We start from the raw sequence: 12,049 nt of genomic DNA, 5'->3' as shown, positions 1-12,049 counted from the left end.
CAAACAGCGTCACCACCACCACCACCACCACCACCACCAAGAAGCCCCAAGTAAGACTTCTACATGCATCAGCCTGAACCAGCTCCACGCCCAACTGCCCACCCCCATCTCCCATGCCCTCCCCTCATGGAGGGATCCATGACCCAAAAAGCCTTTATTAGCTCTTTCTGCTCCATTTAACTACACAAATGGCTTGGTCACAGCTGACTGGTCCCAATTTGCCAGTGATTTTCTTTTAATTTACCATGGCTCAGTCCCCCTGTAATACAGGTAGAGGAGGCATATTTGTTGCAAAACTCCCCTCCTGGGGTTAATCATGCACAGAACAAAACTCCATTTGAGCCACATAATGATTTCATTTCCTCCCTAGGTTCTGAAGGAGCTGTGGCTATAATACTAATGTAGATCCCTCTCTCCTCAAACTCCAGATGTTTGTGTGAGAGACAGGTGGAACTTGTGAGTTCCTTAACCATTATTACCTTCTCAGGTCAGAGCAGAAAGCGGAGGGTCTTCCCCCTCTTTTCCAAGTGCCTGAAGTCAGAACCCTGTGCACATCTTCTCTCCCGGGATAAGCCTTGCCTGGCCAGTATTACAGGCTCAGCTCCTGCTTCCTCTGGGTCCTCCAGCCAGGTTTCATGGGGTTATTTTACACCCATCTATAGAGTCCCCACCTGTGCACCTCTCAAGCTCCTCTGCCGCTATTCTCCCAGCCATATCGTGTGTTCCAAACATGAAGGGCCAAGCCCAGTTCCCTAAACATTTTCTTGCCTTCCCATGTAGGTGTTTCCTGTCCTAGAAGGCCCTTTCTTCATTGTCAGAGCCTGGCGAGACCTCTGCTTAAATGTCACCTCTGTTGGAAAGTCAGCATGTTTTCTCTCAAGCATAGAGAATCACTCCCCTCCTCTGCTCTAACCATTTATACTCTTTTGGTTTATTTCCACACCATTTCATATTATTTGTATGCATGTCAGTCCCTCCAGCACTCTGAGCTCCTCGAGGATATGACAGAATACTCACCTGCGTATGCGCCTATTCTAGCACAGTGCTGGGTACAAATGCTCATTAATGTTTACATAAATAGCTTAGTTCGCGTATCTGAATGTGAACTGTATTCATCATTAAACTAAGATATTCAAAAAGACCTTTCCTCTGTTTAGGTTTCCCAAATGGTGCTGAAATCTAAACCCTAAAGGACACACAGGATCTGACTCAAAGGAGTGCCTCTTCAGGAAATCTTTTTGCATGAAAATGGCGCCATCTGGTGGTACCTTGCAGTTTAGACAGCAGAGAGGGCTTTGTCCCTTTGCTAATTTGTGAAGAAGTTCCCGCAGCCCTTGATCTCTCGCAAACTGAGGGCCACTCCTTGCCTTCTCAATGCTTGAGTGAGGGGTTGAGGCAGCAAAGTTGCCTCCAGGATTGCTGATGAATGCCTGCTTACCTCTTGTCTACCTCTCCCCTACAGCTGAAATCTCTACTGGAGCTGTCTCCCCCAATAGGTCAGGCTCTTCTTCGACACTAGGCCCTCCTATGTACCACCTGGATTCCTGCCTGTAAACACAGCCCTGTTATGTTCACCTACCTGCCTGACATAATCACTGTGGGACCAAAATCGTGACCCAAACTTAACATGTCTCCCCTGACCGACCAAGACCTCCTTACCTGAGCAAATGAATGGCAGCTCCATCTCCAGCTGCACCTCAGGGTCTTTCTTATCTCTCACTTTCTAAGTACCACGCATCACCAAGTCATGTCAGTGCTATCTCAGTTCTATTCATCTCTCTCCATCCCTTCACCTCTCCAAGGGACACTATTCCATCCTGTACCACAGATGGCTTCCACATGGATGATCAACTTCTGCCTCCAACATTCCTGCACTTCCCATCTCTGCTAGGAAAACACTGGGATCCTTAACAAGGTCCACACCCCATAAGTCCCGGCCCTGGACCCCTTTCAAAACTTCCTCTGTGACCCCTCTCCCTTCTGTTCCCATCCAGCCAGTGACCTTTTGGCCTTTCCTCTGTCACATCAGGGTCCTCTCCCTTGCCACTGCCCAGAGATCCTCCCTTGCCCCCTGCCTGGTTAACTCCTACTCATGTCTTCCCTCATCTGCCTCATTCCCCACTGCCTCACCATCTTCTTAGTGTCTGCTGGCAAAAAGCTCACCACCAGCACCACCTACACCACTAGCTAAAATGACCCCTTACCCAAGCTTATCTGTACAGCAAACTGGTTAAGAGCACTGGCTCTGGCATGAGATTGCCTGGATTCAAATCTTGGCTCAGCCATTTAATGGCTGTGTGACATCAGGAAAGCTGCTTAACCTCACTAAACTTCCGTTCATATGTAAAATGGGGCTGATGCTTTTAAAATAATCAAAATTAAATCTGTTATTGTCTTTGGTTAGGCCAATTTCCCATTTTATATAGTATTTCTCCTTTACAGTAGTTATAAAAATTGTGACCAATAGTTGGTTTAAAATTTGTTTCATTTGTCAAAATGAGGGTTCCACCAGGGCAGGGACAGGGTGGGTCTTACTACCATATTCACATAGTATAACAAAGTGGTTGAGGAAAGAGGCTTGGGAACAAGGAGGCCAGGCCAGGTTCTGGCATTCCCATCACCAAAGTGACTCTAATCAAGGTACTTAACCTCCTCAGTCTTATGTTGTCTCCTCTCTAACAATGACAGTATGTGCATCAAAGGGCTATTTGGATTAAGTGCTTAGATAATACCTGGCACATAGTAATAGTGCTCAGTAATCATTAGCTGTTATTCTAGCAGACATGCAAATACTTGAATAAAACTTCCAGTTTCCGGTCAGATATGTAAAGAGCTTGGACATTATCACTCCCGTCCTCACAATATGAAAAAAAAGCTGAACAAATTAAAACCAACAATCCTTCCTAGATCCGTTGGAGAAATGAGATCACAGGGCAAACTGCTGGCCTGAAGATTGAAGAGACAGACAGGTGTATAGGAGAATCACAACATACCAGAGCAGAAGCCAGATGCAGAAACCTCTAGGAAACCAGTGCTGAAGTAGGAAAGCTTAAACTGATTGATAAGTTGCTGGACAAGCTTGAGTTAACAAGTCGGAGGACTGGTCTTAAGGGAGCCACCACACTTCCTGACTTTTACCTCCAGGAGCTTAGTGAAGATATGAGAAAAATCTGCCTGCCTACCCCTTGTTCTAGCAAGGGGAGAGGAAAATATCCAATTCCACCCCCTCTCTAGACAAACTGTTTCCCCTTAGGGGTGACTAAAGGGAGGAGAGAAAGCTGAGAGGCACTTGTAAAGATCACAGGCCAGGGGCACAGGCTCACTGAGAGATCAAGACCTGGTCAGAGGATTTTAGGATGCTTCTCTGTCTTCTCCCACACCTCACCACCACATCAAAAGGTTTCCTGTACAATAGCAAAGAATTCCAGCTGAAAGAATAGGCAGGCTTCAGATCCTATTTAAGGAGGAGTCTCTAGGGAAACACAAAAACAATAGGGGAGACAAAAACAAGGATGCCAAAAAGAATTTTAACCTTGGAAACTTCAACTGCTGGAAAAAATAAACACAGCCTAACTCCTAAGCAGATAAATACAAAACTTCACACTAAAAGCCTGTCTACTTCAGTTCCTTTAATTTCCTACATAGAATCTAGCTTTCAATAATAAAAAAAAAAATTACGAGGCATGATAAAAGGTGAAAAAACAGTCTGAAGAGATAGAACAGCATCAGTCAGACTCACATATGGCAGAGATGTTTGAATTATCAGGCTGGGAATTTAAAATAACTGTGATCAATATTCTAAGGGTTCTAATGGAAACAGTGAACAATATGCAAGAACAAATGGGCGATGTAAGCAAAGAGATGGAAACTAAGGGAAAAAATCAAAAGAAAATGCCAGAAATAATAAATGCTGTAATAGAAATAAAAATAAAAATAAATACTTTTGATGCGCTCATCTGTAGACCAGACATGGCCAAGAAAAGAATCAGTAAGTTATAAAAAATGCCAATGGAATTTTCCCAAACTGAAAAGAAAAGAGAAAAAAGAATGAAAAAAAGAGAAACAGAGTACCCAAGAACTGTGGGAGAATTACAAAAGGTCTAACATATGCATAATGTAAATACCAGGAGAAAAATGAAAGGACTAGAAAAAATATTTGAAGCAATAATATTTGAGAATTTTCAAAAACTAATGACAGATTCTAATTAACAGATCCAGGAAGCTCAGAACACCAAGCAGAATAAATACTGAAAAATCCATACCTAAGAATGTCATATTCAAACTCCAGAGAATCAAAGACAGAGAAAAACAAATTTTCTCTTTTTGTAATTAAGTATATTGGGGTAACATTGATTAATACAATTATATAATTTTCAGGTGTACATTATCATTTGACATCTATATATTTTATTGTATGTTTACCACCCAAAGTCCCGGTTTCCTTCAGCTACCGTATAATTGATCCCCTTTATCCACTTCACCCTCACCTTACCCCCTATGTTTGACCCCCGTTTAACCATCTACCTCCCTCCTCCTCCCCCACCTTCTATTCTCTGATAACCACTACTCTATAGTCCATGTTCATGAGTCTCTGTTTGTTTGTCCTGTTCATCTGTTGCTTTTAGATTTATATCCCATATATAAGTGATATTATGTAATTTTCAGCTTTTTCTGTCTGGCTTATTTCACTCAGCATGATTATCTTGAGGTCCATCCATGTTGTTGCAAATGACAGTGTTTCATCTCTTCTTACGACTGAGTAATATTCCATTGTATATGTGTACCACAGCTTCTTTAGCCAATCATCTATCGTAGAACACTTGGTTGCTTTCCTAGCCACAGTGAATAATGCTGCTATGAACATTGGCATACAAATATCTTTTTGGATATGGCTTTTCAAGTCTTTGGGGTAAATACCCAGCAGAGGGATTGCTGGATCATATGATAGATCAGTGCTTAGATTTTAAGGAACCTCCATACTGTTTTCCATAGTGGCTGTACCAATTTGCAGTCGCACCAGCAGTGTATGAGGGTTCCTTTGAGAAAAACAATTTTGAAAGCTGGGGGAGGGAGGGGGTGGTGGGTAGGAACCTTACCCAGAAGGCAGTAAGGATAAAAATTACATTCAACTTCCCTTCAAAAACCATGCAAGCAAGAGGAGAGTGGAGTGAAATATTCAAAATGTTGAAAGAGAAAAATGAGAATTCTGTATCTTTCAAAAGTGAAGTAGAAATATTTTCTCAGACAAACAAAAATCAAAGAAAATTGTCACCAGTAGATCTGCCTTGCAAGAAATGTTAAAAGTTTTTCAGAGAGAGGGAAAAGGATATATATCAGAAACTTGGATTTCTATAAAGTAAGGAAGAATGCTAGAGAAGGAAAATATAAAGATAAAATAAATACTTGAGTGAAACAAGCCACACTTCCTCAGGAAATCCTCCTGCTCCAGCCTACCCCAGCACTCACCAGCAAACCTCCTACAGTTTATGGGGCACCCAGCATGGCCTGCACCACGCAGTGCCATGGTGGCCTGTTGTCTGTCTCACCACAAGGCTGCCGTGTGTACCTCCGGAAGCAAGCCATGAGGTGCTCAGTGTCTGATGAAATGGATGGATGGATGGATGGATGGATGGATGGATGGATGGATGGATGGATGGATGGCAGGCAAAGCACTCATACCAGAAGCCAATGTGGTGGTTAAATAGTATGTCTCTTTATTAGCAGTTCATGGAGAAGATTCCAGTGTTGCTACTGTCAAAAGGGAAGGCTCACCCACTGGATTCTCTATGCCCAGGTGTGGTCACTTTTCTTCTTACATAGGCTGATCCTTGATCGTAAAGGACATCGACCTGGGGAGCAGAGAAATGCCAGTGGGGCACATCACAGAAACGTGGGGTGATAACAAAGGGCAGGGCCGATGATGGCTCCTCCTTCACAGAGCTGGATACAGAGAACAGAAAAGCCCACAGAAGGAAAGGGTGGTGGTGTGTCAGAGCTGGGACTGAAGCCTGACTCTGCTACTTCAAGCTTCAGAAGCCCCTGCAGGTACCTCAGATTCTTCGCCTCCGTCTTAGCAAACCACTGACGTGGTGTGTGGCACATGCTGCATGCCACTGTCCTTAAGGCAGTGTTCCAAAGTCTGAGAAAATTGAGGCACAGAGGCATAAAGCAACTCTCCAGTGATGGAGCTGGAGTGAACCCCAGCATCTGCTCCCAAGGCTCTGCTTAAGCCCTGCCATCTGCATGATGGGCATGAACAACACTCGCCTCTTAAGGTTGTTTTGGATCAGATGAGAAATCCTGACAAAATAAGAACATTGTGCAGAAACTGGCATAAAGTAAGTGCTCAGTAAATGCCACATTACATCTCTGCGGCCTCCTTTAAGCTTGTTAGGGTCCACTGTGTCTAAATCACTCTTTCAGTTCCCCATGACAGTTAGTACGGTCTTTCATGCCTGGCAGGGGTGCAATAATCATTTTCGGAGTGGATGCCTCCTATAATTGCCACGCTTGTCACTGCCCTTCCACCTTCCAGAGCCACGTAAACAGCCCGTGTTAATATCACTGCTACTGAGTGCAAGCCAAAGGGACATGTGACCCAAAGTCACAGTCCCACTGGTGGTAGGGACAAAATCTATGTGTCCTCACTCCTGCCTACAGTGCTGTGATCTTGTGGTTCATATGGGGTCAGCAGACCAGCAGCAGTATTGCCTGGGGGCTCAGAAATGCAGAACTTCAGGCTCCACCACAGCTTAACACCAGAACCCCAGGTGATCTCAGACTGTGCACCATCGAGAAGCACTGGTCTGACTCCACAGTTCCAAGAGTCAGAGAGGCCAATCTGAACTGGACTTCAGTTCTTTCCAGAAATTTAAGGAAAGCACTGCAGGAGCCTAAGGCAGTGGCTTTCTTCCCTACCCGAACTGGTCCCAAGTGCAGGCCGTCACCGGTATGGAAAGGCCAAACCTGATTATCAAGCCGCTGCCTCGGTGCACCGTCTCCCTGCCCAGGGTAGCCATCTTCTGTTGGTTCTCTCACCTGTTGCTCTCAGCAGTCTGAGTAGGATTTTCTGTCATGAAGCTCCTGAGATGATCCACTTGTTAAATGGGATAAGCTACAGGGGACAGAGAAGAGGAGCAAGGCAGAGGAGAGATTGCAAGATGACAGAGCCCACCCACAGCACACACTCAGACTACTGCCCAGGCTGGGGTGGAGCAGCCAGCCATGCCTGGGCCATCGCCGCATTTGGGCCTACCAGCACTGTCTTATATAGAGGCACTCAGCCCAGAGAGGCAACAGACTTGGCCGGGTCTGCGTTTGAGCTGGAGGCCTTCAGAAGTAAGGCCAAGAGCCCCGCCCCTCCCCGCCACCCCACCTATCCCCAGTTAGGAATACAGGTCAGCTTGTCCCAGTGGCTTACCTTCGTCTCACCTGCTCTATCCGATCACGCATAACATCACTTCTCACCTCGCTTGGCACTTGGAAGATACGGGTATGGCTGCAGAACACCATTCAAACTCTAAGATTCTCAAGTTTCTTTTTCACTGCTAGGGTTGCAATCATATGAACGATAGTTCTGACCCCACAGCTACAAACTTATGAGCTGGTCCTTGACTTTCTAGTATCAGGAACTCAGAAGGTTCTAACCAAGTACCCCTGAGCCACCCAATAATCCTGGGCAGCTGCAAATAGTCCTAAGAAGAGTTGAGGAAACAGAGGGGTTAAGTGCTTTTAATAGAGTTACGCAGCAGACTAGTGATCATGTAAGACATGCAATTCATCCCTTCTAAATTCTTCTCCAACTTCATTATCAGCTCGTTTTGATCAGCATTGTGACATATTCACTATGGTTTAGAGATACTTCACAAAAAAGCTGCAGGTACCTCACTGCAACTGTTTTCACTTCACCCTGCTGGATTTGCCTTCCTCTCTATGGTCTCCTTCCGGTCCTTCCCAATTCCATATCCCCCTCTTCCCCTCATAAACCCTCTACTCTAATGAAATCTGTCTGTCCACTGAATCCCCTATTTCTATGTCTAGTGAAACTGCCTTCTCTGAATAACGCCTTGTTCTCCATGCTTCCTGGCTTTTAATGTGAAGACAGCATTGATATTACCTCTGAGGACTCACAGCCAGGGGAGTGAGTGCTCCTGAATATTGCTCACACCAGGAGGAGCTGAGTGGATGCCCACAGAGAAATAAGAAAGATGAAGAGACTCCAGAGGAGAGAGATTACCACAGAGGAGGAAAGGCGGAGGCCTCAGAGAAGAACAGGACACAGCACTGGGCTCTGGAGGCCAGATTGGATTGGCCAATTGGTAAATCTGTGAGAGGCCCACCCTGGCCCCTGTTTAACTGGACTCTGCCCAGTTCATGGGTCAGTCCAAGCAAATGTCCCAGCAGCAATGCCTAGGACTGGTATGACGTGAGTCCCCTACGCTGTACTTTTGCAGATATTCTTCGGGCCTTCTTGAACATCATCTTTAACATTCACACTACTTATCTACCTACTTAATTTCCATTACTTTGAGATTGGGTACTCTGATTATTTTTTTCTCTCTCTTCCAGAGGGCCTAGCAAACATTAGGAGGTCAGAATACAACTACAAAAATAAGCATCTACTGATGCTTCTTTAAAAGGATATGTATTTCCTAACTACACATTTACCAATGCTGATAGGATGCCAAAACCAGTAGGTTGTAGGGGGAACCAGGCAGAGTATATTGATTTAAAATCTCCATAGACATCCAGAATAGAAAAATTATATATAGATAATTGACTGTGATTCTTGTAGCTTGTCTTCAAAGCTTTAACCTAGTTATGCCACACTGTAGCTGAGGTTTAAAAAAATAGCAGAAAATGATGTTCATATTGTCCAAACCAAGGAACTGCAACATTTAGAGTTCCATAGCACAGCTATGCCAGACATGGACAAGCATCCCATGTGTAGGGCTGTGGTTGGATTACAATCACCAACATTTATGATTTTAGGGACCTTGAAAGGTCTGCTATCCAAAAAATATTTCCTGAGAGATATCAAATTTTCTTCCTGTTATGTAATAATTACTGAGCATGTGAATCCCCGTTTAAAATTCTAATGCCACTGGAAGGGGTAAACACCTGAAAATTGGCTATTTTGAAGCAAAAAAATATAGTTCTTGAGAAATATCCTCTTTGATGGAAGAAAGAAGAGCTGAGGATGGAGGCATGGAAAGGAAAAAGAACATGCAGAGATGAGGGAGGGCTCCTTCACAGTTTGATCTCACAGTTCTGCTGGGGAAAAAGAGACCCAAGTGCCAGAAAGGAAACAAAGAAGCTTATGCCAAAAGGAGTGAGCCCGACTGCAGGCCCATCTCTCTCTACCTTGAGTTAGCAACTTCAGAGCCAAGATGGGGAAGGTCTTTGCTCCAGCAGGCTTAGCGGGAAGCTAGTGAAATTGCCAGAATGGGGAGCACAGACTTCTAGCCTCAGGCACTGAGAAACCACCTCTCACCTCAGTTGTAGATGAGAGCTTTGGCTTTTGCATTTTAAGAGCCTATTTTCTTTGAGCTCTTTAAAGTGCAACCACTTCTGAACAAATCAACTGCAAAAAGTAACAGAAGTCTGAAATTTATTCAGAAGCATTTAAGAAATGGTGAGCAAACTCAGTTTTCCAACCTCTTGAGTCATTTTAAAACTTAGGAATGAGCTGGGCTTTCAAGATAGCAAAAATATTCCCTGAAGACCCCCAAGTAAAGCAGAATGTTTTTCTCATTCAAAGGAATCAACCTCTCTAGAGAAGAATGCTTGTGGTTTGTGTTGGCCAGGGAGCCTGTGGAGGGGATCCTGTGGCTTCTCTGTTTCTACCTCCCCACAACTTGGCTCTGGGCAAATAAGTTGTGCTTTACCTCCATCTTATGAACTGGATTCTTGTTCTTTCCTCCAAGGCATCTGGATTCTGGTTCGCTAACAAAGCAGGCTTTGAGGGCTCGTGCTTCACCTAAGAAATCCAGGTAGAATCCACATAATTACTGTCTAGCAAGGACTCCATGGCTAGGGCGGAGCCCAGCCTGGATGAGTGCCACTCACTTGCCCAAGATCTTTTGCAGTAGGACCTCCCTCTTTCCCCCTCCCTCTCCCTCCCCTACTCCCTCGGGATAATTGTCTCAAACTCTCAATTACCACATCTTTGGTCACATATATATCTTGGCCATGGGTAGGAGGAAGGTTGGCAGACATCTTCTCCTTTATATCCTGGGAAGCTTCTTCTTCAGTCTGAAAGGTGAGTGATTTCCCTCTGAAAATGTTACTCCGCATCTGATCCTCAGTTCTTCCTTTATCCTTTTCCCTTTTCTTCCTCTCCATCACAACACACATGCCACATGTACACACACACACACACACACACACACACATGTATCTCTCAGTCCCTGCAATAAGCTCTCCTATTGCTACATTTCCATGGATTCCAGGGAACTCACTAAGTTCTTGGCCTTATCCCAAGGTATTCTTGAGACATATTGTAGCTGGAGCGACACATCTGAAACCCCATATCCAGTATACTTGAGAAGCAGGACAGGGCTAGTGGTGATTTCAACACTATTGATGAGCCCCAGCATCCTCTAGAGTCTAGGACATCTAGTGAATTAGACATAGCTCTAGCAGAGTGTTTGCCAATGAACTTGAGTTTTCTATTCTACAGAAAGGGAAGTCTAGAATTTGAGGTACCCTGAATCATAAAGGAATCTTACTCACTTTTTTCAGCCAATGCTCTACTACAGACAAAGGTTCAGTTTTCACAACTTCAACGTCCTGCAATAAATGAGTAAATTGATACCCTCAAAATACCTAGAGACCCAGCTCCCTTCTTCCATTCTTATCCAAAGCTATACATTGTAAGATCTCCTTTCTAGAAGTACAGCAGGGAGCTCAGAAGGGAGAAGATGCATGAGAAACAATCCTACATAGCTACTACCAACTTCACTTACCAAACTGGTTTTTGGTGGAAAGGGAAACCCAACACCTTTCCGGGAGAGAATGTACACAATCCACGTTGTAATTATCATCTTTGGACTTAGGCCAGGCCCTCTTCTTGTCTCCCTTCTTCCATTGAAGCTGCCTGAGAACTCCTCTGGAACAAGGAGGACATTGAAGGTACTCACCTGATTGGCTGACCAATGATGATGTAACAATGACCTCCTTTAATCTCCAGGGTGAGTGTGGAGATGGAAAAGAGAGGTTAGGAAGTAATCTACTTTAGCAATGCCGTAGCTCAGAAATGGAGAGATTGGGGGAGGGGGTTTGGGGTGCAGTGTACCAATTTAAGCCTAAGGAAGACAACAGAGGAAAGTTACTCAAATCAAAGATAGAGATTGGGTGCAGGCAAGGGGAGTTGGGGAAGAGAAGTGTATGGCTGATCACCTTGTTTTGACAATGTTGAAGTGAGAGATTTTATAAATCAGAAGAATAAATTTGTAACAAAATGACCTAGGCTATCTAGACACTTATTCAAACAATGCTACAGACATTTCTTATTCTTATTCCTATACAGAGGGAGAAAGAGCTTATCCACCCCCCCCCAAAAAAAAAATCAAAGTTGGGGGAGCAAAATCTCAATAAGTACATTTTCTTTATTTTTCTTGTCTACTTTGTTTTCAGAAGCGATTCAAATAATAAAAGATAATCCAAACAATAAGAGATATAGAGTTAAATGTGAAAATACCATTTATTTTAAAAGATATTTCTGTATTACTTCAAGCCACCCATGGTGGTCTTTCTAGATAAAAGGATAGTAAAGGGGAAATGAAAAAGGGATTGTGTTGTGACTTTAGAGTTGGGGACAAAAATTGATAGGAGTTCAGATAGCTGCTATTTCTATCTAGAATCTTCACAAGGAACTTGTAGGATGTTCAGAATATACTAAAGGACCCTAAGCAAGTGTTTAGCTGTTCTTGAAAGTAGTTGTAACCTAACCCTGAGGCTATTAAAGTCTCAAAAACCGGTGTCATAATCCTATCTCTACCACTAAGTTGTTATGTGACCTTAACCCAACAATTGGGTTAAAACTAAT

General features: G+C 43.9%; 1 protein-coding gene across 1 annotated transcript; it reads right to left on the bottom strand.

Moving 5' to 3' along the window:
* Positions 1–7,047: 7,047 nt before the first annotated feature.
* Positions 7,048–11,045, bottom strand: SPATA19 (spermatogenesis associated 19). The gene is made up of 6 exons (XM_036220518.1): positions 10,968–11,045; positions 10,735–10,791; positions 10,162–10,254; positions 9,888–9,979; positions 7,421–7,498; positions 7,048–7,114 (listed from the first exon to the last, which is right to left on the bottom strand). Exons 1-6 carry the CDS (start codon positions 11,043–11,045, stop codon positions 7,048–7,050), a joined length of 465 nt encoding a protein of 154 aa, XP_036076411.1.
* Positions 11,046–12,049: the final 1,004 nt, after the last annotated feature.

This window comes from Rousettus aegyptiacus, unplaced genomic scaffold, assembly GCF_014176215.1.
Source record: "Rousettus aegyptiacus isolate mRouAeg1 unplaced genomic scaffold, mRouAeg1.p scaffold_m13_p_5, whole genome shotgun sequence".
Taxonomy (NCBI): Eukaryota; Metazoa; Chordata; class Mammalia; order Chiroptera; family Pteropodidae; genus Rousettus; species Rousettus aegyptiacus.
The sequence above is the reverse complement of the archived record's forward strand: the minus strand, read 5'-3'. Positions and strand labels throughout refer to the sequence as shown.

What these genes read in the sequence shown, in the direction of transcription:
- SPATA19 (XM_036220518.1), bottom strand. Translation starts at nt 11,045, where the DNA reads ATGATAATTACAACGTGGATTGTGTACATTCTCTCCCGGAAAGGTGTT. An exon ending in TATATGTGACCAAAGATGTG is followed by an intron (nt 9,980 to 10,161) that starts GTAATTGAGAGT and finishes TGGATTTCTTAG; the next exon opens with GTGAAGCACGAGCCCTCAAA. An exon ending in ATCCAGTTCATAAGATGGAG is followed by an intron (nt 7,499 to 9,887) that starts GTAAAGCACAAC and finishes GGTGTTCTGCAG; the next exon opens with CCATACCCGTATCTTCCAAG.